The following is a 27,666-nucleotide window of genomic DNA, read 5'->3' as shown; positions in this document are numbered from 1 at the left end:
TCCAGATTTCCCAGCAATTCATATGCTGAGGGGAGTGAAAGTATTGTGCACTGTTGCACAATCACAATAGATCAGAAATAAGGGGTGAGATGAAATGGAAGAAATGGAGCAAATGCTGAAAGAAAAGGAATGAACAGATGGGTTGTGAACTGCAGAGGTACATAAAGGAGAAAAATGAGTTGGTAACATGTTATGCAGACACTTGCAAGTGGGGAAACAGATGGGCTGCACACTTGTAGTGGTGAAGACACAGCATGTGCTATGGGGCACACAGAGAAGGAGGGATGTTTAACAGAGGTCAGAGAAAGAAGAAACAGTACTATGGGAGCAAAGCCAAGAAGGGATTAGCAGAATGCACTGAACACAGTTACAACTGTAGCAAAAAAATGCTTTTCAGTAGTTAATGCAGCTGCCATGCAGTCGTGCTGGGTTAATAAACGAAAGTGGCCCCTGGAGGAATTTAAGTTGGGCTCTCCAGTAAAGTCCTTTACACTAGAACTGCTTTTTATAAGACATTTTATTACAGTTAAAGAAAACTGCAGTGTAGCATTAGATAGAACATAACATTCTTACTATTAACACACTCATGTATTATAATAACATGTTGCATGATATCAAGTTGATTAGGGAAGAAAGTTTCCAAAAGAAAAAAACAAATTCCAAAGAAAAGACTACATTTCAGCATTCCCATAAGCCGCTAATATATCTAAATATTGCAATCAGTCCTGTATATCTGGAGCACATCTGAGTTTCTACTGGAATACTTTAAATCTTAGGCCATGATACACACTCTGACAAGCCTCATTAGGCTAGTTAAGGGTAGCATTCTAATAAAATCCATTATTTTTCAAATGATTTGTAAATATATTGTCTTGCAAAGATAATGCCTATCTACCTCAAGTGCACTGAACTGAGCAGCTGTAAGTATCACCAACAGCAAACTCAGGTAGTGAGTGCTGACAGATATATAGCCAAACAGGCCCACTGAGAAATAGCAACATGCTCAGGAGACCGCTCAGTTTGTTATTGTTCATGGCTATACTATATAAGATAGTGAATCAGTTTTCGAGACTGGCAATAAAGTTTAAATCTGCATAGTCTCTGGGGTATAGTGGAAAACAATAGCTGCCTATTTGCACAACTGAATTCTGTCAACTGGAACACTCTGCAGTACTTCTGCAGTCTTAACAATATAACTCACTTCAGGCTTTGAATAATTTCATCTTTTATTTCATTGATGAGGAGCTAAATGAGGGCATGCTGACTTAATTCAGGGGGTCACCGCATCCATATTACTAGAGTCTAATAAAACTACCCTATGAACAGTGTTTAATAAATATGGAAAGTTGAGACATTTCAGCGATGCACACTAGCTTAAAGTAATCACATTAAAGGATGCTTGTATGTCTGAAATCCTACCTGTTGTTAAGACCCATCTTTCCGGCCCTGAGAAGGTTAAAAGCATGATACATAATACATAAGAGTACTAGATCTTAGCATGATGTCACCTAGAAAGACAGTGTTTCACATAACCTAGTTCTTGAAGTAGGAAACTTTGTCCAGTTTCCAAAATACCTCATGCCCAGTTCTTCGCTATCATTTGATCACTCACCTGAGAGCAACATAGGATCTCGATCAGATGTTTTCTTAACATGATCAGATTCTCCAGTCAGTGAGCTTTCATCAATTTTGAGGTCATTTCCTTGTATAAGTACACCATCTGCTGGTAAAAGGTCACCTAAAAAAGAAAGAGCCCAAATGGTACTTTTAAAATACATTCAATAAGAAGTTACCAGAGATGACATCATAAATAAGTATATTTACCATATTTTACTTGTGCAATATCACCAACAACTATGTCAGCTATAGGTATCTGGATGACTTGGCCACCCCTGATGACAGTAAACTTCTGCTCTTGTTCAATGCGGCTTTGCAATCCCCTAAATTGTTTCTCTTTACTCCAGTCATTGAAAGCTGTGACTAATACCACACAAACGACAGACAGGAGAATTGCAGCTCCTTCGATCCACCCTGTTTCACTTTCATCCTCATCTTCACCAGCTGCTACTGTTCCACATACTGGAAAAAGTAAACAAATAATCAGCACTGCATACTCAAATTTTAATATTGTTCTGCATTAATCTGAAAACTGAAATTTATCATCCAAACTTTATTACACAAGAAACCCAATAATACTGACTTAGGCCCCATATGCACACCAGCTTTGACAGCTTTCCTAAGGTTACAACAAAGCTTGAGTTTAAAAAATATGGTTAATGTTCATATTATGTGGCTGCAATTAGGCTACCATGACAGTGGTATCCTACCACTATTATTACAAATGCTATAGGATTATTCAGATTAAATGTATCGGTCCACAAGGGTTATATATACACAGCAGTTTAAAGTGCATTCAATGCATTCCACATGGGCATACTTTTCATGTCATCCACATTATTCAGTCGTCATCCAAGTGGCAGTCCACATTCCCCCCAATATAATTTGGTGTTTCCACTGTGGTACAACAGACATTCTTTTCAACTCACAGCTTGTTCAAGTTTAGTACACGGGAAAACTTGCACCTCAATAATAAAAATAAAATTACTCAACGCACAGGTAAACATACCCACAATGGACCTCAGGTTTCTGGAACTCTGAGACAAGTAAGGAAGTACTAATTGAGGGGAGGGGACAACAACTCACAGTGAGAATAAATCCTATCAAGCACACCACACTAGTGCATACCCGTGGCTCCTAACTGGTGGTCTGCGGACCCCAAGGGGTCCACAGCACCATTTACATAACAAAAACTACCATAACATTTTCAAAAGTAGGGTGTCCATGGCTTGGCTATTCAAAAACAGGGGGTCTGCAGAACATAGTTAATTGGGAACCACTGGCGTAGACAATAAAATACTTAAAAAGAGTTCAAATGAATGCTCATGTGTAGATGAATGTGAGCAAAAGCACACACGGAACAATCAGATCTGTGTGACACACATGTGCATTAAGTCTCTGGTATGTACACAGCCAAGGTATCTATGCCCACGCAGGGTGTGTGGGTGTTTCTGGAGAAATATCCTTAAACCTCCCCCTTCTTCTCATGCTGGGCTTGGAGCTTTCAACAATTAAAGCAGAAGTGGGCTGGGAAAAACAGAGGGGTTTTCACACTGCATAGAGCTTCCCTGCCTTTCACCTTTGCTCACTACAGGGGCCTTACACCTTTGCCCACTAGTCTAGTCCATAACTAAAAGTTCTGGTAGCAGAGCTTACATCAATACTTAAATTTCTTTTCTTGTGATCATAGGATTTAAAGTTTCTACCTTTTCCGTAGCATGTAACAGATTCCCATATTCACTTTTTAGCAGCTATGGGCTTATAAAAAGGTAGCATGATGGGGACCAACTCTTGGCAGAGTACTACAAAATTTATGGATCAATATGTAAGCAAATTTGATCAACCAAGAACATCGCCCCTGAATCTGTTACATTTATTTCAAGATAAGAGTCTGATCCATTCTGTCCAATAATATATTCTAGGTTCTAACAGATTAAAGCCAAGGATAAAAAGAATGTAACAGTCAGTATACAACAAATTAGAGAGGTGGTTAAGTTTTCATGTTTTGCAGCAAAATATTCACCATGAATAAGTCTGATACACACACCCCACTAGTGGAGGTCACGTCAGTATTACTCATTTTCGTGGATTAAGTCTATTTTGAAGTTTTGACAAAGGATAGTCCTATTTAGCCCAAAGAACTGACTCAACTGATGTCAAAGAAGAAAGAAACGAGAGAGAATGGGTATGTTTTTAAACTCTCCAACTATCTATTAAATGATTCATGCAGAACTCTAGATGTGAGAAGAATGGCAATAGTTTGACATAAAAGGTACACTGATGGGCAGTACATTCATTATGTTATCTTTTTCCAGTGCATGTATATCTGGTTCAGAGTTTAAACACATCATCCAGGTCAGATTACTTTCTGCCCAAGAATAGGGTAATGATGGGAATGCCAGGACAAGAGAACTGCTAGTCATGTTTCAATTCTAAAATTCAGTCTTGAGCCAGTTTGGAACTCTTTGGCTGAGGTTATTTGTAGGTGTGGCATTGGATGTCTCCAATATACATATGACTTCTTGTTGTTTCTCTCCTTTCTATCAAAACTAGGTTAGGCAGTGGACATTATGAATCAGTGCTTGGGCATGGTAATGAACTGGGTAAGAGGCAATAAACTGAAACTCAATCTAGACAAGGCAGACATATTATTAGTGGGTGGTCTATCCAACAAGCTGAGTGGTGCACAATCTGTTTTGAAGGAAGTTGCACTCTCCCCAAAGGAACAGAAGCTCAGTCTGGAGGGTGTTCCTGGATCCAGCACTGTCTCTTAATGTACATGCATCCTTGGTAGTTCAGAGAACCTTTTTATCAGCCCAAAATGATATACCAGTTATGATATTATCTGGACAAAGATAGTCTTGCTATAGTCATTCATGTTCTGATAACTTCCTGTGGGGTTTGCTCTCTTCTGCTTCTGAGCACAATTCAAAGTGCTGGTATTAACATTTAAAGTCCCAAGTGGCTTAGAGCCAAATTACCTGAAGGATCATTACCTGAAGGCCCACTTCTATATGTCCCTGCCAAATCAGCTGAAGTGGAAGCCACAAGGGAAAGAGCATTTGCAGTAGTGGTACCCATTATGGAAACTTTCCACCCCCCAGGAGTTTACTTACATTGTGGTCTTTTTCAACACCTTGTAATGACCTTTCATTTCCCCAGGCTTTTTGTGTTTGTTTTATTACTGAAACGTGTTGCACTATTTGTTTTCTGTTGCTGGTTTTATTATGTTGCTGTTTTGACTGTTTATTATTTTAAAACCAACTTCATGGTTTTAACTTGTGTGAACTGCCTGAGGAAATTTTTTATTTGGCAGTACAGGAATGTTGCAAATAAATGAGTTTTGGGTCAACCTGAGAAGAAATTTTTACTTGATTGTCCTGGATCTCACAGCTTTTGAAACCATTCAGCACAGTATACTTGTGGATCACCTGCTCAAGCTAGGACAGGTTTTGACAAATCCATTCACTAGGTTTAATTATGATGATAGCCTTCCCTGCTCTTGCAAATGAGGTGGTGACACATTTCAGCTTTACTATTGTTTGTGATTATTTGCTGGGGATATCATCTGGCCCATTTCTTCCATGCCTATGCTTTTTCCTTGGTTTCCTTTTGGCAATGGCCTAAGTGAGGCTCACTTACACTATGGGTTAGTAAAATAAAAGCAAAGGAAAGGGTAAAAATCCAGTTGCTACCCCACCCTGGCCTAGTAAAAAGACAGGATGGGGAACAGATGTCCTGCAGTGCAGCTAAGCAGGAAGTGAACTGGGGAGAGGTCCTCTGGCCCAATCAGATGACTCCTGCTCATTTGCATCTTCTTGTCCAGTGATGTGAGTGGGTGGAAATACCCCATTCAGATTTCACTCCCCTTTTGTTGATGGCATTCTTAAGTTTAAATTATAAAATTATTTTAAAGATTGTTCAAATTTCCAATTAAACCCTAAAGGCTGCATTTCAGCTGTCTGAGAAGCCTTTGCTAAACTAAGGTTCATTGTGTTTTACAAGCTGAATTTTTCAAAAACAAGCAGCCTTAGAATCAAATTACGTAATTGGGAACAGCTAGAAATTAGGTAGTGTTTTATCAATTAAATAAAACAAATTTCTCTCATCTCCTCCCCTTTAGAACACTGTTCCTGAGAGGCATTAAGAGCACAGTGATATGCTTGACATTGCATGATTTAGTCAGATCACTTGCCATAGTGGTTGGTGGAAGAAACAACTCACCATTCTGAGAACCTTAAATCAAAGACAACACACACCAAAATTTGTTTCATCATTAATTCCATTTAAAAGCAACAACCCCATTCAGTTGGGGGGGGGTGACTGCAGCTGATAAATACAATCTAGTTTGTGGGGGAAAACTTTAGGGTAATATTCACTAAGTTTTACTCAGAAAAAACCCATTTAAATTAACGAGCATGATCATTAGGTCCATTAATTTCAATTTTTGTAATAAAAAATTAGGTAGAAAACAAATAAACATGTTATTGGTCAAATTCCATACTTTCCCCCGTATTCTGCAGTACAGTAGAAAACAATGCAGTAGAAATCCAATACTTGAACTATAATTGTGAGGGAGGAGAGAAACCATTTAAATCAACCTACGTGAAGCCTGAGCTACTTAATTTTAAGACGACTTCTGCTTTGATAAATTTGTATGTTATTGTTCTGTCTAAGTGTGACTTAGACAATCTGCGAAGTCATGGCTTAGAAGTTACACTTTATTACAGTGACTTCAATACCTATCAGGCAGGAGTCAGCTGTGGAGCGAGGTATGCTGTATGATATTCTACAAAGTTCCATCTTCTGTCATACTTTTGAAAATTTGCATGAAACAATTGAGAGATAATGTAATATGAAAAAGGGGGGTAATTACATCCTATTTCTCCTTTTTGGTAGATCCATGAGGTACTAAATTCTTTAAATGGTACCTATGGATAACAACTGAATGCATGATAAAAGGAACTGAAAGAATAATAAATGATAAAGAAATCTAGGTTAGACTGATTTTATTGTTGGAGATAGCTCCTACAGATGTAGGAACCAGCAGTTCTGGAAAGGACTTAATTTCCTTGAAGAGCTGGGCATGCAAGAGATGCTATTCCTAGAATCTCAGTTAGTTCCCATAGCAAAGAATGCATTATACCTTCTTGGGTTTGTAGGCCAACTACACCCACTCATAGAAGACAGTGTCTGCTGCATCAAACATGCTTTGATAACCATCAGGGTAGACTCTGTTACCATGTTTAATCAAATCCTGGCTTAGAAAGTCAGGATATGCATGAACCTCATATAGCCCATTTATGTGATCCAATCCTGGCTTCTTCAGAGGTCACTAACCACCATAATTCTTGGTTCGCATATAATGGAAAGCCATGGTTAACTGCAGCTGCCTGGTTTGTTTTTCCACTTGATCAAAGAAAGAAGTGGGAGCAAAAGGGCTTACATTTGAGTGCATGATGGTTGTGCACATCCAAATTTATTAATCAATGATCTGATTATCTAAACTAGACCATCATATGGGTGCATTCAGATAACACCCAGAAACTTCAGTTAGTTCCAAAAGCAGCAGTGCATTACATAGCCATGGGTAACACATTAGCACCTGCAATGGCACAACTGCAGTGACTTCAAACCTATTTCAGTTCACAATTTGAAGTGCTAGTTTTAACCTTTAAACCTGGGAATAGCTTTGGTCCAGATTACCCAAAGCAACAGTAGAAAACTTGTAGCTCTCCATATGTTGTGGGACTATAACAACATCATCCCTGATCACTGGCCATGGTGGCTGGGGCTCATGGGAGCATGAGTCTAATGATATCTAGAGGGCTATGAGTTCCTGACAACTGAACTAAGGAAATGATTCTCCCCACACCCAAAAATCGTCAGGAGCAACCCTATTCCAAACATATTCTGAGACCAGATTGATGTATGAGCATTAGTTTCTTTTCAACAGTATTACTGCATGCCGTCCCAGTGCCGAAGTCATAGTCTCTTCTTCTAGAAATAGGGTGAAAACCTTTCCCACTGCTACCCTTCAGATCTGTGGCAAAATAAGGCCTTTATTCAATGAGTAGGCTTTAAAGCAATACTGCCAGACCCCTGCCCCCGCAAAACATTTTGCCTGCTGCTATGCAATATACAAAGCAAGCATTTTAGGATGATTTCTGATGCTTGGGCATGGTTGTATCAAGTTAATTGGAGTGCTTATGCTTTATTGTAAATAGCTGTGAGGACTCTCTAGAGCTACATGGCTAGGCACAACTTCCACTCCACCCCACCCCAGGAAAAAAAAGGCAAAAGAGATTAAAGAGAAAAAAGTGTAGGCACTGATTTTAAGAAGGGCAGCAGTTAATTTTTAAAAGGACAAGTGACAAGGTGACTTATCTGAACTACTAGCATGCCAGTTCAGTCATATTTAGCGCACCAGCCTTTGCCATGGTAGTCAACATGTAACTTCTGAAACCTGAATCTCTAAACAGAGTCTATGGTGCACATTCACTGCATGCTTGGAGACACTTATCCTGTCATCAAGATTTCATGTTAAAATGTGGAAAATACTGGGGGGGGGGTGGAATGTATCAGCCTTGGTACAATTGTTAAACTGTTAAGACCCAGAATTTAGCAGATTGGTTTTATGCCAACATTTGCTTTTTACTGGAAGAACAGGAAGTAGTGCTTATTTATATGCTGCTTCTGTGTCAAAAGCTCCTAAGCAGTTTACAACTATAAAATCAATTATAAATTTTATACATAATTAAAATGCACAACACAACTTGAATGGAGCATGAAAAGATTCTTAAAGTATGCAGTCAAGCAATCCCATTAAAAAGTATAACAACTGAACAGTTAAAATATAGCTAAAAGAATACGATCAGAAGCTCTGTTCAGGGGAATGTTTGCCTAAAGTGGTATGCCTTTAGAAACTGATGGAACACCAATACTGATGGGGCTTCTCCTATTTCAGCAAGGTGACCATTCTACAACACTGGTGCCACAAGTAAAAAAGCCTCCCCTTTTCATTGGTAAGGAGTGAGCCTGCCCCCACTTCTCTTGCTCTGGTTCCTTTCTCAAGGGATAGTTCAGTGCTTCAATTTAACTACAGTGGTACCTTGGTTTATGACCTTAATCCATTCCGGAAGTCCGTTCTTAAACCAAAGCGTTCTTAAACCAAGGTGTGCTTTTACCATAGCAGCAGGGGACTCAATTTACAAATGGAACGCACTCAACAGGAAGTGGAACATGTTCTGCTTCCAAGGCAAAGTTCAGAAACCAAAACACCTACTTCCGGGTTTGCAGCGTTCTTAATCCAAGTTGTTCATAAACTATGCTGTTTTTAAACCAAGGTACCACAGTATTTACATTTCTCCTTAATGAGAGCAAGGAAGAGAGAGTATGAGCTGAGGTTCGCTCCAGGAAAGAAATCTGAGTACACCTTATTTGGGGAAATTAAAGAGTATACCTCAAAATTACAACAATCTCTTAGCAAATACATTGTGACAGAACTTTAAATATTTGGTTCAAGTGCTGACTAGAAGTCATTCTACTCGGCACTTGAACCAGAATTTGCTTATCATACAATTGTACTATGAAGCAATTATAATATGAAGCAATAAAACAACTTAATGGCTTCATGCAGACCAATTCTGCAGTATGAAGATTACTGCAAATGAGACATGAAGGCTGGCAACATCAAGCCTGCCATGTGGGAATCTCTTGCAGACGACCGCAGTGCCTGGAGACAGACAGTCAGGTCATGTAACCACACCAGAGGAGGAATGACCACTGGGAGGAGTGCAAAAAAGAAAAGAAAAGAAAAGAAACGCCATGCTGCATCTGCAGCAGCACAACCAGACACCTTCATCTGCCCCAGCTGCAACCAAACATGTCTCCTCCATATCAGTCTCTACAGCCACAGCAGCTGCTGTAACTTTCCGATGTTTGACTTCACCCACAAAGGCACATGCCTCCATTGTCTCCCAAGACAGAAGGGTATAAACAACAACATAACCAATACATAAACTGGCAGACAATACCCAAACTCTGAAATACATTTTGAGGTACACAAGTATAAAGAAACAAACTCTTTACTTACATGCTTCATTCCCTCCTGGTGGTTGGTAAAAAGAAAGGCCCAATGATACTATGGCTGCAATTTCTAATATAATTAATGTAACATCCTGTAGTGCTTCCCATACTAACTGAAGAAATGTTTTTGGCTTTTTAGGAGGTATAAAGTTCTTTCCAAACACAGCTGCTCTCCTTTCTATATCTGCTGGGTTTCCACTTAAGCCTAAATATTAAAAAGAAAAATACAATTTTAGAGCAATTTCATTATCTATACATCACTTAACAAATCCGTTTTTGCTACGTAATTCTACAAACACCTTAAGTATATGCTGCACAGTTGCTCTATTGGTATTTAGTGAATTTAACAGGACTCTTTATGTCCTATGCTTTCTAGAAGTTACAATACAATCAAGTGGAACTCTACTGTAGACGTTTCTAACATGGGGGAAAGATAGCTGCAGATTTCTCCTACCCACAGTGTTACTTGACTAATAGTGGTTTTATTTGAGTTTTCCCCACAAATATATGTGCTGCAGAGTCCAAGCAAAGCAATTCCCAAGAAAGTCAAGCATTTGTTTTGGAGCACATCATTCCAGTATATGCTGAAATTCCTAGTCACTTCAGAAACTTGAATTCAACAATCACGAGAGTTAAGCAGAAGTCTGTTTCTGTTTTCCCAATACAAAAGTAATTCTTTTTATAACCACAATGCAAAACATGGCAACACCCATCTAGATGCTGAACATCAGGAGGAAGCAAAGCTACATCTCTAAGGGGTCTTTTCCTTATTACATATTACATAGAAGCCCATAGTGCAATAATAGGCAGGGCCAACACATAGGCTTCAAATACATTTTTATTTTAAGGATAGCGGAAATTGTATATCTGGCCTTAACAATTAGATCTACATGGTTCACCTTTGAACTAATCCTTCTCATGTAGGAAAGGATCACTCAGCAAGTCATTCAGTGAGCCAGATTTTGCATTTCTGCTAATTCATTAGTTCAGTACTAGCTGGAACAAGTCCAGGTTTCTCCCTTACACATCTTATCACTTCCCATCTGTGGTATTTCAGTACTATTCAACTGGACCTCATACTCATCCACATTTCAAGATGAGTGTAGTACATATAGAAGCAAGTTGCAGACTCACTGGTAACCTTCACCATGACTACTGAAAGCTTCTTGGGTGTTTAAATAGCTCTTCAGTTGAAAGCTTCAGTTGACAGCCCTCTCACAAGAATCATTTCTTATCCAACATGGATGATATTTTTAACACAATTCAGGCCAGACTATGTATCCCTATTGAAATGAGTTTACAAGTTCCATTCTATTATTTTCCAATGAATTATTAGAGACACACAAAAAGGATTCTCCCCACTTTTTAATGTAGAAATCCCTGCAAGCTGGGATATCCTGCCCTACTCTTTCATATAAAACTTAATGGAGCAATATTTATTCATCACATTGTGTCTCAAAATTCTGCTCCAAGGATTAATGAGAACAGGAAAAAAATACAAAAGCTGGAACAGCAATCACTACATTTTTTTCCTGCTACAGGAAGGAATTATTCAAAGAAGTAATTATTAGCAGCAGGAAAAAGGAAACACTTCTCTTCCTTCAGGCTACTATACCATAAAAAGCAACGGTCCATTTGATAGAGATAAAAGGGTTTAGCAAATGATACCTAAGCATTGCAGGGTGCTAGAACCTGGAAACAGATACTACCTTGCAGAGTTTGGTGCCTGTACATTTCAAGACAAAATTCTTTTCAACCAATCATTAGCGATATCTCATTGGAGGCACTCTGCTCCAAGAAAAACAACAAGCACACACTCATTTTCATAATTCTGTGATTTACAAGGTATCTGTTTTAACACTTTTGCATTTGTCTTGTCTTTCTGGCTGTTCTGAGTAAATAATACAGACTACTAGTCCCAAACAAAATTCATTTAGGGAGTTTCAGATTCCACAAATTTTGAGGGGAAACAAGGTAGTCTGTGAACAATAAGTTTAAGAACGTTAAAATGTTATCCAGCATGGCACACAACTGATATTTAACACAACTGCAACTAGAAGTGTTTACAGAAAAACATTTGGATTGCTGGAAGTGCAATATTGTACATAAAAGGTTTCCCTCCTTTTGTCTGGAAATTAGTGACTGGTGGAATTTTAAAAACACGAACAGTGTTGGCATTAAAATTGCCAATTATAAAGTCATTTCAAATCCTGCTAATTACAGAAAGGCTGGGATAGACATTGGACAAATTAATTGCTTTACTACATATTAAGAAGTTGGGTAGTTGTGAAACCCTTCCCACAGGTAACAAAGGTTTTGCAGAAAAGCACCATCTCACTATCTTGAATGGTTTATTTAAATCTATCTTATTTTTTTCGTCAAAAGAAAATGTTTAAAATAGAACATTTAAACATATACCACAAACTAAGGTTTCATTGCCTACACACACAGGTTCCCTAGACTGAAAAAACAACAACAATGTTTTCCTCAAATTCAGTGCATGTGCCTCTTGCTCCAAGGAAACCCCTTCCCCAAACCTGGTGGTCTCTGGATGTTCAAGACTACAACTCTCATTGGTACCAGTCAGCATAACTAATGGGAGTTTTAGTCCCAACCTGGCTGGGGAAGACTGCTTTAACAGCTCATTTTACTTTGTTAACTTTACCAACACGCAGACACGCAGGATATAATTTGAAGCTCCTATCAACAACCCTAGGCGTCGTTCTAACAACCATCCCCTTAAAGGTTGAAATAGCATAAGATGTAACTTCTGAGTGGATTTGAAGTACAGCTGATTTAAGTTACAGCTGCAAGCTGCAAGGCATTTGTGCTAGGTTAACCTTAAATATTCAAGGAAGTTGTGATATATATTTCTACAAAGTTTGTATGTACAACACCTTAAGTTGTCTAACATTTGTAACTTCACAAACTTCTTGTAAACTAATGTGTAAGATAACAGCAGGCTTTAATCAACATCTTATTAAAAACCTGGTACAATCAAAAAAGACTAACAAAAAATGAAAATGTCAAATTTTACATCAAATGTTTTATGTTCTTCTACCTCAATAACTATTGTCCCAAATTGTGTTGCTATCTCTTAAGTGGTGTCCCATTGTATAAATGTACAGACAATTTAAAAAATATATATAGTAGATGCAGGCCAGGAATTGCAGTCACTGACCAGTAAAACATCTTAGGCAAACAATCAACGCATCTATACAGACCTAAATATTTTTCAATATAAATTTCCCATATAAATGAACACACATTTTGTAACTTTTTGAATTGAGATTCTTACCTTCATTTGGAGAAGTTTTCAATCTTGTACAGATTCCATGTGCATCTCCATAGCAATCTTGTATTTTATGCAAAGCATCTGCAGCACGCAATTCCATAAGATCACGAAGCTCTTCAAGTGTAATGCCAAAGTCTCCATGATTGGAATCTTTTATAGTGTATTTTACACCACTGTATGCTACCGAGTTGTTAGCCATGTCTCCCATGATGTATAGCGTTCAAGGAAGAAGTTATTTCCAAGGAGGAACAATTTTTTTTATTTGAAATATTTCCAAAAGGAAAATCCTTCAGATATGAAAACCATCAAAAGTGCAGATATAAACCACCAAAAAAGATGAGAGCCATTAGATACCCTTTTTCCAGGAGTGTTATCTTGAGTGCAATCCCATTGTTGGTTCCTTCATACCAATCCAAATGAAAGGGGAATACAATCTGCAAAAGAAAGAAGATCATAGCAACAAGATTCAACATTGCTCACAGAAGCATCACAGCCTTTTATTGTCTGCTATGCATCTGGCTAAGCAGCACTATGACACCTCTGATACACAGTGCCTCTTCTCTACCTCTGATGTTCTGCCAAGGCCTACCCCATCATTTACCCATCCACTCCTTGTTCTCTTACCAAAACTTTGCCTCCTTGAGGCTTCAATACCAAACTAGCTTTCCAATCCACCTTCCTGCCCCCTACCAGTTGCCCATCTTCCTACTCTTCCTTCTACCCACGATTTTGACTATAGCCAACTAACTAATCCTCTGTCCTCCCATTTCCTGGTTGCTATCTCCTAACTTACCATTATCATTCCTCTTGTCCACATAATCAACCTCTTTGCCCACTGGCTCTTTCCTTCCTGCATTCATTCTCCCTTATAAAAACACTCCTTAGTCTATCTTCCCTCTCCACATAACCCCAGTTCCCTTTTTCCTTTGCCTCCATAACTTCTAGAATGTGCTTGCCTGTTTACTCTGAACTTTTTGACTTCCCTTCCAAATCTACTCTTGATCCCCCCCCAAAAAAATCTGGTTTTCACTCTGTGCATGCCACTGAAACTGTTCTTTTGCTCTTTAAAGCAAAATCTTCAGTCCTCATTTTTATTTATCTCTCTTGCATTTGATCAGTTGGTCACACTCTCTCTCTTTATTCTCTTTAAGCCATAGGTCTCTGCTATGCTGCCCTTGCTGGTTCTCCTCTTACATACTGCTTTATTGCTTGCCCTGCCTCTCTTCCTGTTTCCACTGTGCCAAAATTTTAAATTGTAAATGCCTCTCGATCTGTCCTCTCAATCATCAGAATGTACCAAGCATACCAACGGTGTTATATAAATAATAATTCAATGAGTTAACAAATGCAGCACTAAGGTGGTGAAATGAAATGCTCAAGTTTCTTAGTAGTAAGGTAATTGAATAAAGGACGCTTTAAGACTCAAATTAATATACCATTTAAATCTTTTAGTCTCACCATTCACCAACATGCAGTTTAATTTTCTTGGTATCAACTTGAATAACTTTACATTAAACTGAAAATATTAATTAAAGGTACTCAATGGGGACAACATGGAGATTTTACACTGAGATCTTGCAGATCCAAAGCACACTCACTCAGCTTACTCAGTTGTACCCATATCCTGAGCATCTGGCTATAAGCTGAAGTCAGGACTGAGCTTCCTTTATGACAGGGGTATGAAGGGGTTCGCAGAGATCGTTTGATCAGCCCACGAGCCACCCCAAATTGAGCTACCAGTGCAGAGCGGAGCAGGGACTCACTTCCGCGGTGCTGGAAATCGCGTCTGCGCAGACGCTGAAAATCACAGGGGTGCACGAAGGGATCTCCGCGGAACTGATCTGGCTCAGGCAAGATGAACCTTGCTGACCCCTGCTTTATGGACATGCTCTAGCTACCATAAGCCACCATGCTATGTAAATAACTAACTTAAAGGCCACGTTAACCAAAGCAAGGCAGTCTTCAAGCTATTTTACCTCTGAACAACATATCTGATATAATCAGTCTTAAAATTAACTCCAGAAACCTTCCTCCCAGCAGAAATGCAAAAGGATTCAAATGTTTTAGCATTTTCAACTAGCCATATACAAAGAAGAGACACCACTCACAACATCAATCTCTCACAGCAATCAACAGATACTACCTTATCAAGAGTTCCATTGTGCATAATGCTGGAATCAGGTCCTCAGAGTGGCAACATCTACCCTTTGTGACTCCTTCCAAATATAATTCAGCCAAGTGTCATCTCTAATGTCTTTTCAGCACCTGCTGAAGACTTTCCTTTTTCAACCAACCTTCTAACTGGAGATTGTAATACCAGCTGGTATCTCTATTGGATTTGAAATTGATTTTATATATGTAAATGCTGCTGCTGTTGTTTTTAAGTTGATTTATACGTGCTTAAAGGTAAAGGTAAAGGGACCCCTGACCATTAGGTCCAGTCGTGGCCGACTGGGGTTGTGGCGCTCATCTCACTTTACTGCCCGAGGGAGCCAGCATACAGCTTCCGGGTTATGTGGCCAGCATTATTGGCTGAGGAAGCTGGCGTATAGCTTCCGGGTCATGTGGCCAGCATGACCAAGCCGCTTCTGGCGAACCAGAGCAGCACACGGAAGTACCGTTTACCTTCCCACCGGACTGGTACCTATTCATCTACTTACACTTTGACATGCTTTTGAACTGCTAGCTTGGCAGGAGCAGGGACCGAGCAACGGGAGCTCACCCCATCGCGGAGATTCAAACCGGCGACCTTCTGATCAGCAAGTCCTAGGCTCTGTGGTTTAACCCACAGTGCCACCCGCGTCCCTTATATGTGCTTAGCTGGTTTTATATATGCAATTGTGGACCAGGTGGTAAGACAGTAGCTACTTTTTTGAGCTTCGTAAGGAGAACACTACTTTCCCAGATGCTGTATGGAACACTCATGTGGGCCCACTCACACATTGCAGTATTGCAAGCAGTGCAACATAAGTTCTTATCCAAAATATTGGGGGTACCTAGATCTATTCTAAGGACCTAGACAATTCTAAGGAAATTGCCTAATTAAAGATGGCTTTTCATTCAGTGGGAATGCTTACCAAGAAAGTGGCAATCACCTGTTGGCTTAAGACAGACATTTGGCTTCACTTTTGGTTTTATTGGTATCTGAGGATTTGAGAAGGGATTCCTGGGAAGCTATGATGTATGTACTTTTTACTATTTGGGCTTTTCATTAGCCCACTTGATTATGATGGGCTGCAACTGTGTTCAGTTCTCCAGATGACTTGTCTGATGTCAATTTTCAGACCACTATGGAACTGACTGCTGGGTGCTGTTCCAATACAATACATGAAGATTTTGTCACTCTTCCTGGGAAAGTGCCCCCTTGCTCACATGAGCTAAGATGGCTCCTGATTAATCCTTACAGCTGACGATGGTGAAAGGAACTATGGGACTCAGTATGGTGTGGCTAGAAATTGCCCAGCTGGATGCCCCAAAGTAGAGGACTTGGCACACTTTTTAACACAATGCCCTTTGTATTCAGATTTAACTATTTGATATCTCAAGCCCTTAAATGTGGGGATGAATAACATTTCTCTCTAAGTATAACTTCATTCCTATTGGCCACTAGAGATCACAACAAGTCATACAAGGGCAGCCAAATGTGTCAGATTGGCTCACGAATACACTGAAAGCAACTGTGATCACCCAGCAATGGCTATCAAGTTATATAACCAGTCATCAATACCCCTTTATTGGCAGAGCTCACAAAAGATTCTGGGGATCGAAAACAACATTGGGACAGCCTGATAGCATCGATATAACTGGAGGCATCTAACAATTTTCCAAGAAATTACAAAAATATGCAGTGTATGATCAAAAGGACAAAAGTATGCAAAACAATAAAAAATAGCTCTACATACGCATCAAGAAAGCTGATTCCTACCCAGGAAAAGATTTTGAAAGGTTCACTGAAAACATCAACTTAATGTGCTGCAGTGGAGAAAGAAGTAAATCCAGTTTGGGGAATGATTAGGAAAGCAATTAAAATGCCAGATAATATCATAATGCCATTAGATGAGTGCTGTCCAGCCACATTAAGAATACTATGCACAATTCTTGTTCTATGAACCATAAAAAGGAACATATAAAATTATCAATGAATTACAGTACCTTTACACTGAACAATGGTTGAAGAGGATGGTTTAGTTTGAAGAAGAGACACCTAAAAGGGGGGGGGGTACATGGGAAAGGCTTATAAGGTTACAGAAGCAGTAGGGCAACTAAATAAAATTAACTGGCAGTAGGCTCAGGACAGGAAAACAATACTTGCAGAACTTACAGAGTTTAAAAAAATATTGTTATTATTGTTATTTCAAAAATGGTAAGACGTATTCATGGAGGTTTAGCAATGACCATTAGCTATGGTAGCTAAAAATACAGTCTCCGTGTAATAAGGCAGCATAAAAAGACGTGTGAGCAACACAGCTATGAAAGATAGATAGATCTCCGCGGCAGCACATTTAGGTATTATGCCCCATTGTCATCGACAAGGTATAAGGGGAGTTTACTACTCCTTTTAACAGGATTACGTTTTAAAGCAATGTATTACTGCATCTCATCTGGAAGGATTTGAGAGACAAAAGTAGTGGCACAGAGTTGGTAGTGCCCACACCATGTCACTTAAGCTGCCTTACATAGTTCCCAACTGAGAGTAATCCACCTCTTGGAAAGTACCCCAGACTACTTTATTCACAACAGTAATTTGTTTTCTTTTTGACACTGTAGCATAGCATAAGGTTTACTTTTTAGTCGGTTTGCTTAGTGATGCACTAATGCAGAACAGAGAAATATTTGCATATGTGACAGGAATTTCTGCTCAAATATCACAGTGCTGGCCTTTACTGCGCAGTTGGTAGTATGGAAGAAACACCAGGAGCAGCTGTGAAATTATTATTTTGGAGACAATTTACTTTAGCTGTGGAGCCAAGAAATTATCTCTTGAAGTGTGTACACAATTCTGCTGATGGACTCCAATTCTGCTGATGGACTCTAAGGAATCCATGTTCAACCCAGGTGATTGTAATAAAGTATGAATGGGGGAAGATACAGGGTGTTCAAGGTTGACTTTGTAGCACATGTTTAGTGATGTAGCAGTTTGGAACCCCCAAAGGTGGGAGATGAAGTGTGCATCTGTGTGTGAGGAATGAGGACTTAAAATACTTAAGTTGCGTCTAAGCCTTACTAGCTCATGCATTCTGCATGTTAACAATATTATATTTAAAGTTTAACACTACCCTTCTAAAGCCATGTCTCTTCCCACATAGGGATAAAAGAGATCCCCTTAAAAGCAATGACTAATTTCATTTGTAGCAGTGTCATTTTAATATATATTTCATAGCTAACCAGAATCCAGACCCTATCCATAGACCCTGGCTTCACATCTTGTCAATATCGCCAATTCTGATGACAACATGCTGCAAGCTTACGTAAAGGTATCAAACTTTGTGCTCCCAAAATGAATTGTACCACTACAACATGCTATTTTGCTGACTTTAGAAGTAATGTGCTATCACAAGTAGGTGAAAAGTAAAAGCTTTTAACGCGCACCACTACCACCGGTGTCTGAGCTGCAAAATATTTTTTGAAACATTCAGGAATTGAAATATTCTAATAGTTCATTTCATAACCCACAGTTTAATCTTTGGAGAATACTATGTAGAAGGTTTGACCTTCAGCTACACATTATCAGCAGCCCAGCTCCGGGGAAGGCTCCCAAAGTGATTATCTTAGGAAAGCCTTTGCTTAAATCTAATTAGCTCAAAAGTCCTTACAAATCTGTGAAGCACCACATTGCAGCCGTCAGATAGTATCTTAGTTTTGCTTTCTTCTTAGTTTTCTAGCATTACTAAATACAACTGCTTACTCAACAAGTGTTTAAACAATGTTTTATTAACATTTAAGACTGCCACAGGGCAGCCTCAACACAATTAGTGTTTTCAGCCAACTTCTACAAAAAATAAAAATAAAAATGAGAGCCTATTCATTACTTCCAAACATGAATCAATTTCTATTGATGATTCCACTACTGAGCAGTATAGAAATTTAATAATAAATTTGGTAAACACTGGCCAATTTAATAGAATGAATTATATAACCTCTCCTTCACCTGGTGCCGCTTATATCATTCTTACTGAAGCATGACAGTTTCATTGAACAAATCTATTTTGTGCAGACAGTAAGGTGACATGAGGTATGTGATATTATCAATACTACTAAAATTAATAAACTTGTGTACATCTTTCATTGTCCCGTAAGTATTTACAAAAGCAAAATGAACCTGAAGTGCTCGATAAAGAAATCATTATTCCACCAAGTAACGTATAGACTCCTATAGTACTTCGGAAGGTTTTCAGATTGAAATCAATCTGCTTCCATTTCAGAAAGCAAACCAGGAAGGCCCAAGTAACTTTTTTAAGAAAAAAAAAACACTGGGCAAGGACAGTTACATTCTTTGTCACTACTGAAAATTGCCGAATCCTAGCCTAAAGGTAATTTAATTATGTGAAGGCAAAATTGAACTCTTAGACCCAAGCGTTCAATCCCATGACTATCTCCCAAAGATGCTGGTACTCAGATCGAGGCTTCTGGAAAATCTAAGGAGGCGCAATATGTTTGCCTGTAAGCAGTACTTTCTGTGACAGGACTCACCTATACGATGCACCAGCACTTCAGGTTTTTTGCTGCCTTTTTAAGCACTACTTTTGGCTACTGCTTTTGTCCCAATGGGCAATGTTTTAGAAGACTTAAGATTGTGATAAGCAAAAACCAAGAAGAAAAATGGTAGCATATAGTAATTCTGAAATCCATATTAGGCTACAAGAGTAGTTAGCTGGCTGCCTACATTCTGTATGTCTATAATGGCACACTATACTGTGCCATCACAGGTATCTGCCAATCACCCATTCCCACCAGCCTTCTGAGTAATACCCCTCCCCACCTTCTCACTATATAGAAGGGTCTGGAAACTTCTGTTTCAGTGTATCTGAAGAAGTGTGCATGCACACGAAAGCTCATACCAAGAACTGACTTAGTTGGTCTTCAAGGTGCTACTGGAAGGAATTTTTTTTGTTTTGACTATGGCAGACCAACACGGCTACCTATCTGTAACTGACACTATACTGCCATTCTTTTATTTGCAAATACTGAGCTTTAATATTTTAACCATACTTGTTCCTAGCCCTAAAAATCACAGACTAGAACTTCAAAAAGTATACTAAGCCTGAAGAATCCAAATTGAAGTATTTTTGTCACCCACAATCTTGTTCCCTGTTCATCTGTACATCTGTTACTATATTCCTCTACCAAGAGCAATCATTCCAATCCAACTAAGTGAATTTTATTCTATATATTTATGGTATATACCACTTCTATTATGGTGCTAAAACATTTTCCCACATTAGTCAGAATCAAGATTACCCTGGAGGAAGAATACCAGTGTAGCCTCTGCTCAAAGCAGCAAGGTTAATAAAACAGAAGTATTTGGAAAATGTGCAGTAATCTCCTCTCAACTAGACACATTACTGAAAGCTAAACTTAGCGATAACACTGTTGTCAATACCGCCTGAAAAACACTCAAATGCTAGGTAAGCAATCTACAAAAATATTTCCATTTCTGCATCTAAAAAGATGGAAATTTATAAATACTGATGTATATAAGGGTCAAATAAGCTCTCATACCCAGCACCAATTTTGTCATTGCCTCTCAGAATCTCTGCAATTCCTTTACCAATGAACAACCCAAAAATGCCCCTGTCCTGGAACAATATAACTGAACTACTAGACTTTAAAATCCAACAAGGCAACACAATGTGGGTTTACCATTTTTTCTGAATTGATGCAGATATGATTTAGCATGTTTATCTGAATTACTATTCTACATAGCTCTACAGTCACGGTTCCTTCAGCACAAGGATTTTCGTTTCGCGGCAGTTATCTCCTCCTCTCCATTTCCTAAATCTATTCTGGCAATTCCTCCAACCTTCCAAAGAAGATTTGGTGATGGCACAGAAGGGGGAAATTCTGATTTGCTATTAGGAATCCTTGTGGAATAGGCTTCTCCTATTAATACAACAATTTAGTTGCATACAGCCCTGATATCATGTTACATTAAAACTCCCCCCCCAAAAAAGTTAAAAGTGGTAGACTTAAATACGACTGGGGAATCAAAGTACTCTTTAATGTAATGCTACATTAAAACCCGGGACGCGGGTGGCGCTGTGGGTAAAACCTCAGCGCCTAGGAGTTGCCGATCGCATGGTCGGCAGTTTGAATCCCCGCGGCGGGGTGCGCTCCCGTCGTTCGGTCCCAGCACCTGCCAACCTAGCAGTTCGAAAGCACCTCCGGGTGCAAGTAGATAAATAGGGACCGCTTACCAGCGGGAAGGCGTTCCGTGTGCTGCACTGGTTCACCAGATGCAGCTTGTCACGCTGGCCACGTGACCCGGAAGTGTCTGCGGACAGCGCTGGCTCCCAGCCTATAGAGTGAGATGAGCGCACAACCTTTACCTTTACATTAAAACAAACTCACTTTACTTTGAAATTTTTATTAGGATTCTTGGAAGTATTTTAAACACATTTAAATAGGACACACTTCCCTTGCATGATATTTTATGTGCATAAATGAGGAATAATTACTTGATTTAAGTTAACTACAACTTTGATTTTATATTTGATTGGATATTTTTCTATTCTAGCTGTCAGATCCTGCCTGTATTCAATATGTTGTATGAAATTATTAATAATGCATCTTTCCTACAGAAATCAATATTTGTTGCAACATATACAACTTTAATGCAGACTTATCCAATAATTCTCCATTAAGCTAATCATGCAAGTTCCCACTCATTCCAAACAAATGACTTGACAGATTAACCATTTGGGCTGGTTCAACCAACTACAGTCAAACAATGTCCAATATTTCATGAAACAGAAAGTAATGGTTACCAGCTTTGGAATTAAAAATATTTTTGTTTAACTTCTTTATCTTCCAGTTTCTAAAACTACATATAACAATTATATATCCCTTCCCACAAGAAATAGTCCATGCATATACAATGCAAATAATATCTCCAATATTGAACAACCAAAACCAGGGCACAGTGATTTAAGTCAAGATATATATGGTCATCTAAATACAACCAATTACTCTCAGGTACATTGACTGATTGCCTTGAAATAAGCAAAAACGCATTAAAGTGATCAAAATTTTACCATGGCTATTCAAGAACTGACAAAAATGCAAAAGTTAATTTCTATACCATACCAAAGTGCAGGCATCTTTTCAAGTCATTCATCTGTAAAGCAACTGAGTAATGCACGCTCCTTTACAGCTTAATATAGTTAAAACAGGGAGCATCTGCACAGGTATCACATAGTTGTAATTGTAGCTACCCAACAGCTTTTAGAGGATGTCAATGGCAACATGTTAAAATTCAAATAAAGCTAAGTGGTTCAGACAAATGTTTCAGACTATTTTAGAGGAAGAGACTCGACAGCAGGCTTCCTCAACCTCGGCCCTCCAGATGTTTTTGGCTTACAAATCCCATGATCCCTAGCTAGCAGGAGCAGTGGTCAGGGATGATGGGAATTGTAGTCTCAAAACATCTGGAGGGCCAAGGTGGAGGAAGCCTGTTTTACAGCATCCAATAACCTTCTCAATACACTATAAGAGTAATACAAAAGTACAAGCCATGACATTCCCAAATAGTTCAACACACGCTCACTAGAGGTGTACAATTTAGCTCATACATTATATATTTATTTGCTGGATCTGTATTCTGCCTTTCCATCAAAGGATGCTCAAGATAGCTTTGTCTGTAGACAGAGCTGGCAACAGCAAAATTCTGTGATGATAATATGTAAGAATACTCAGCCATTGTGTGTGTCTATATTTCAACTGGGGAGAAAGGAACACTGCCTTCCCAGAATTAGTTTGCACAAGATGGGAACATAGAACTTTTTCACATATGCTAAGCAAAATGAACAGCCAATGGGACTTCATGTACTCCTAGAAACTAGAATCAAAGTCATCTGAGTGTTTTGAACATCCTCAGAAAGAAAAAAGGTCCATCTGGGAGGGAGCAGAAAGCAACTGTTTTAAGGGAACTGTGTTGCACAGTGAGCACACAGTCAGGTTTGAAGGGTTAGATTTCTATTAGTAAGTGGATATAAATCTTAAAAGTACACAGCTTTCTAAAGAATTTTCATCCTTTAAAAATGTGGAAGCGAACAAGTGCTGGCACACAGCTTTAACTTCCCAGGCTCCATTGAAACCTAATACTATCATTGGCAAAACTGAACAACCTGACACTTCATCTTATTACTAACAAAACTTCTCTATTATGCTTTGGTTAGCATATATTCTTAGCTGATATATATTTAGATATATTGTCTCCTAACTTTCAAAGCATAACCAAAATTGAAGCTCACTGATGTTACCTATTATATATCATTGTAAATATATGCCACAGCAGAAACTGAACATTTAGTTATCAACTTTTGAAAAGCCAATAAGAGGGAGCACACACGTTCTATGGTATTTATGTCCTACCAAGAGGTTCCCTTGAGGGTAGATTTCAGCAATATACGGGACATGCAAATACACACACAATTCTAAACTTATTGGTAAGAATGAAATGTCAAAATAAAGTGGGTTTGTGATCTAGTCAACAAAAAATGAAAATAAATTTCTTTATCATGTTTTATTTTCTAATAGTCATAAGTTAATAGTTTTACAAAAATCCCATTTGGCTATAAAGCTGAGGTTACAAGTTCCCCTTTGAATTAAACTCAAAGCAATTGCAGAAGCCACTCTCTACAGCTTTGACCCTGCTTTAAACCCAGTTACGTTATACAGCTTGCCAATTTAATTAAAGATACTAATTTCAAATTTGGTTTTAATTAGGCCAGACCACCTCCCCCAATACAGATCAAGTCAATCTTTAAGATTTTCAGAGAAGTCTTTTCACTATCGGCAGATTGCCATATGAAGAAAAGTCAGAAGTAGGCCTTTGAAATACCCTCCGAAATGCCTTCCCTCAGGTAATTCATGGGGTGAATCATGACTCTTAATTTGTTATTTCTCTGTTCTGTGCATTGCTCTGTTTTATATTATACATAGTTTTGCTTCATCTTGACTTTAGGTAGTCCAGGAAATTTTATGGACTGTTATGGTTGCGCTTTTATGTAAACTGCATCTTAATTGCCCCATGTCTGTTGCTATAGTAACCAAATGACTCAAAAGTTCTAAAAGGTGGTTGCCAAACTATAGTCCATGAGCTTCATGCTGTTGGTCCTCTTTGTGACTGAGAAGAACTGTGGGAGCAACAGCTCCTCGGTCATTCTAAGGCTTTGCACTGCATGCTGTTGGAGGCAGAACCTGTTTTGCAACCCAATTCTTCTGTGGCTAGTGGAACAATTCACATTCCCCTTCTCTCACATTCACCCTTCCTTCTAAACTGATTTCATTTTCAAAGTGTGGAAGGTTACTGGATGAGAGCAGAGGAGAGGTAGCAACATATTTTACCCAGTCCTCCAACTCTAGTTGCAGTAGCAACTGACATCAGTTCCGGTAGCCCTTTCCACCTACTCCCTCTTCTGGAGTATGTGCCTGTGCACCAAGGATGTGGCAGTCACAGAATATTAATCAGCCAAAGGCCTGGTTGAAGAGGGATGTTTTCGTCTGGTGCCTAAAAATATATAATGATGGTGCCAGATGAACATCGCTGGAGAGAGCATTACACAAATGGGGAACCACTGGGGGGGGGGGGAGGCAGTTTTCATGTTGCCTCCCTCCAGACCTCACATGGAAACGGCACACAAAGAAAGGCCTCAGATTATAATTGCCACAGAAGAGTAAGGCTTACTTTTAAATAAAAGTGCATGAGATCAAGCTTCTAAGGCTGTAACCCTATGCATATCTACCACTGATCTCAGTGGGGCATGGGAACTGCTACAGGATGAGATGTAGGGAGAAAGAGAGCCAAGTTGCAATTATGTTTAGAAGGGGAAAGCGGCAGGGGAAAATAATAAGTTTAAAGGGATTTTTGCAGATAACACAGATTACATCTGGAGTGCTTTGAGTAGAAATCTTTTCAGTCCTTTCCCACCCACTTCACAGATGTCTTGCCTTTTGCAACCAATCCCATCTACACACAAATTCTTCAATAAATTCCACCCATTTCTGTTCCATATGCATCCCTTGAATTAAATATTTGCATTGATTACAATTGTGTTCTATTGCTTCTTTCAATACTTGTATATTGTATAATTAAATTCCATGAAAACTGTATTACAACAAAATAAATAAATAAATAAATAAATAAACAAGCAATTAAAAGACAATTAAAAATCATACAGCATCTGACACAATGAATTACAACTGTTGCAGCTGGTAGAAAAACCCATTGTGGCCTGCCAAGACCCTCAGCAAGTTTCCAAGTGGTTCACAGAAAAAAAATGTTGGGAACCACTGTTCTAAACTCACAAAAGAGTCAGAGACAGAAAGGCAACATCTGTAAACCGATGAAGCATGAAAGAATAATAGCATTTAAGAATCTAGTAATTAATTTCCAAGAAATATTTTAAGTGCTCACTATGAACAGGTGACCTCTGAACTAGAGCTAAAGTTGGCCTTGTTTTACCCTTCACAGTAATACACAGCTACTGATGTAATCAGGATCCACCTATGGATGTGTGTCCAATGTGACACCAACAGGTTGATAAGTAAAATTCTGACCATGGAAAATGTAAAGAGCTCAGATAAGTGTCTTATTTCTATCAATTCTATAGAATTTTATAGAACAAAACGAAATTTTGTATTATATAATGAAATTTTACACTACAGTACATCTTAAAACTTCTGTGTTGGGGACTTCCTATTTTTTTCCTACCAAGCTAAACAATATTTTCAAGTGGTAACAGCAGCCAGTAAATTCATGTATACAAGTGTGTTGTTTGTACCAGATTTAAACATAACCTCAAGATAAAATAACATTATATTTTATCACAGCAAGAGACTTTTTCTATAGGCAACTAATGGTAGGATTAGAGTGAGATGTTGCATGTTGTTCTATGTAGATTTCCTCTACAAAGTCCCACTTTTTTTAAAAAAAAGCCCCCCCCAACACCCCATCCTCTTGCCTTTCTCTGCTCAGACTGCCAAGGCTAGAGAGACTATTTAACTCTTTCCTCTCTCTTCATCCACCTTTCCCACACTCAAGCGGCAGTCTGCAGAGGCTAATTTTGATTAAGTGATAACAGAAGACAGCAACATGGAATTCTGTATAGTAACTAGTCTGGCTTTTAAGGAGCTTAAAAACAGGATGAGCTGTAGTGTCGTATTCGCAACTAGGACAAAGAAGGAAACCAAGCATTGAACAGGTGTCCTAGCAAGTTCTAACTGTGAACGCTGAGTTCAACAAAATTGCTGTTGAAAATATGTAATAAACACAGCCATTTTGTATCACCCTTTTAAATACCACCCCAAAACAAGTATTACAGAGGGCTTATGAAAGCTTTCTAGCTGTGATAAAAATATATTTATTTCTACCAATTTTAAGACACAGTAAACAGTTCTGAACACACTGGAGGCAAGAAAATTCAAATTCAGCTTTGTTTCCACTTTGTTGGAGGACACATGATTTTCATGTACCCTGACCAAACTGGAAGAGCTACAAAAACATATAATATGGAGTGGCAGCCGCTGGCTTGGTTGGCTTTAAAAAGCAGATTAAAAAAATTCTTGGATCATAAGGCTATCAAGAGCTACTATCCATGATAGCTGTGTATCAAGTATCTCCCGTATCAAGAGGTGGCAATTGTCTAACTAACAGCTGCTGTGAGAATGTTGTGATGCTCATGTCCTGCTTATGGACTTGCCATAGGCATCTAGCTGACCACTGTGAGAATAAGATGTTGAACCAGATGAGGTTTTGGTTTGGGTTCTTATGTCTTTAATGGTAGGCATTTTGGTAAAGGTCTGAGAAACAGCCTATAGGAATAGGATTGCATGGTCCTTCCCAACACCTCTTCAAAACAATCTCCCACACACCTTGATCATGGGTTAAATGTTCACCACCAGTTGAACACCTGCATTTTCCTGGATTGCCTTGTTCTGTTTTGTTATTGGTGTTTTTCTTCTCCACTTTCTGAGATTGCATCAATGCAAGATTTAATTGGAATACATTGGTTTCTGAGAAATGGTGGATAAGAGGAAGTACTCTCCCCACAACCCTGAAGAGTGTTACTTGCTCTCAAGTAAAATCAGGGTATTGAAAGAGATTACATAGGCTTTTCTCTTTTTAGAAACGGATCTAGAGATATCTCTTATTACTTCTGTGGGAAGTTAATATAACTAATAACACAAGTAGATTTTATGATAGACGATTCTATGATGTACCACCTTAGATTAATTTATCATTATTAATTATTTTTAAATCAAGACATTGGTAACAATTTTTATTAAATCTTATTGTGAGCTCCTTATATCCTGTTAACCTCTTATATTTCAATAAAATAGTTGATAGAACTTTTTTATTTACTTGGGAACTATAAGTAATTAATTACATTTGCTATACCAAAGAAAGCAAACAGAAGGTTAACAACAACTAATGCAGCAGTGGAGAA

General features: G+C 38.6%; 1 protein-coding gene across 22 annotated transcripts in view; it reads right to left on the bottom strand.

Moving 5' to 3' along the window:
* Window positions 1-27,666, bottom strand: part of ATP2B1 (ATPase plasma membrane Ca2+ transporting 1) — a 70,122-nt gene that overhangs the window by 28,066 nt on the left and 14,390 nt on the right. For 20 of the 22 annotated variants that reach the window (XM_083699018.1, XM_083699008.1, XM_083699020.1 and 17 more), the window contains 4 exons: window positions 13,004-13,434; window positions 9,713-9,910; window positions 1,825-2,079; window positions 1,613-1,738 (listed from right to left, as the gene is read on the bottom strand). In XM_083699018.1, the coding sequence (XP_083555144.1) occupies window positions 1,613-1,738; window positions 1,825-2,079; window positions 9,713-9,910; window positions 13,004-13,208 (784 nt within the window). In that variant the 5' untranslated portion in view covers window positions 13,209-13,434. Of the gene's footprint in view, window positions 1-1,612; window positions 1,739-1,824; window positions 2,080-9,712; window positions 9,911-13,003; window positions 13,435-17,152; window positions 17,205-27,666 lie in introns of all 22 variants that reach the window. The other 2 variants (XM_083699019.1, XM_083699024.1) reach the window with 1 other exon arrangement.

This window comes from Podarcis gaigeae (assembly GCF_964106915.1).
Source record: "Podarcis gaigeae genome assembly, chromosome: 10".
NCBI lineage: Eukaryota > Metazoa > Chordata > Lepidosauria > Squamata > Lacertidae > Podarcis > Podarcis gaigeae.
This window is presented reverse-complemented; position numbering and strand designations above follow the sequence as displayed.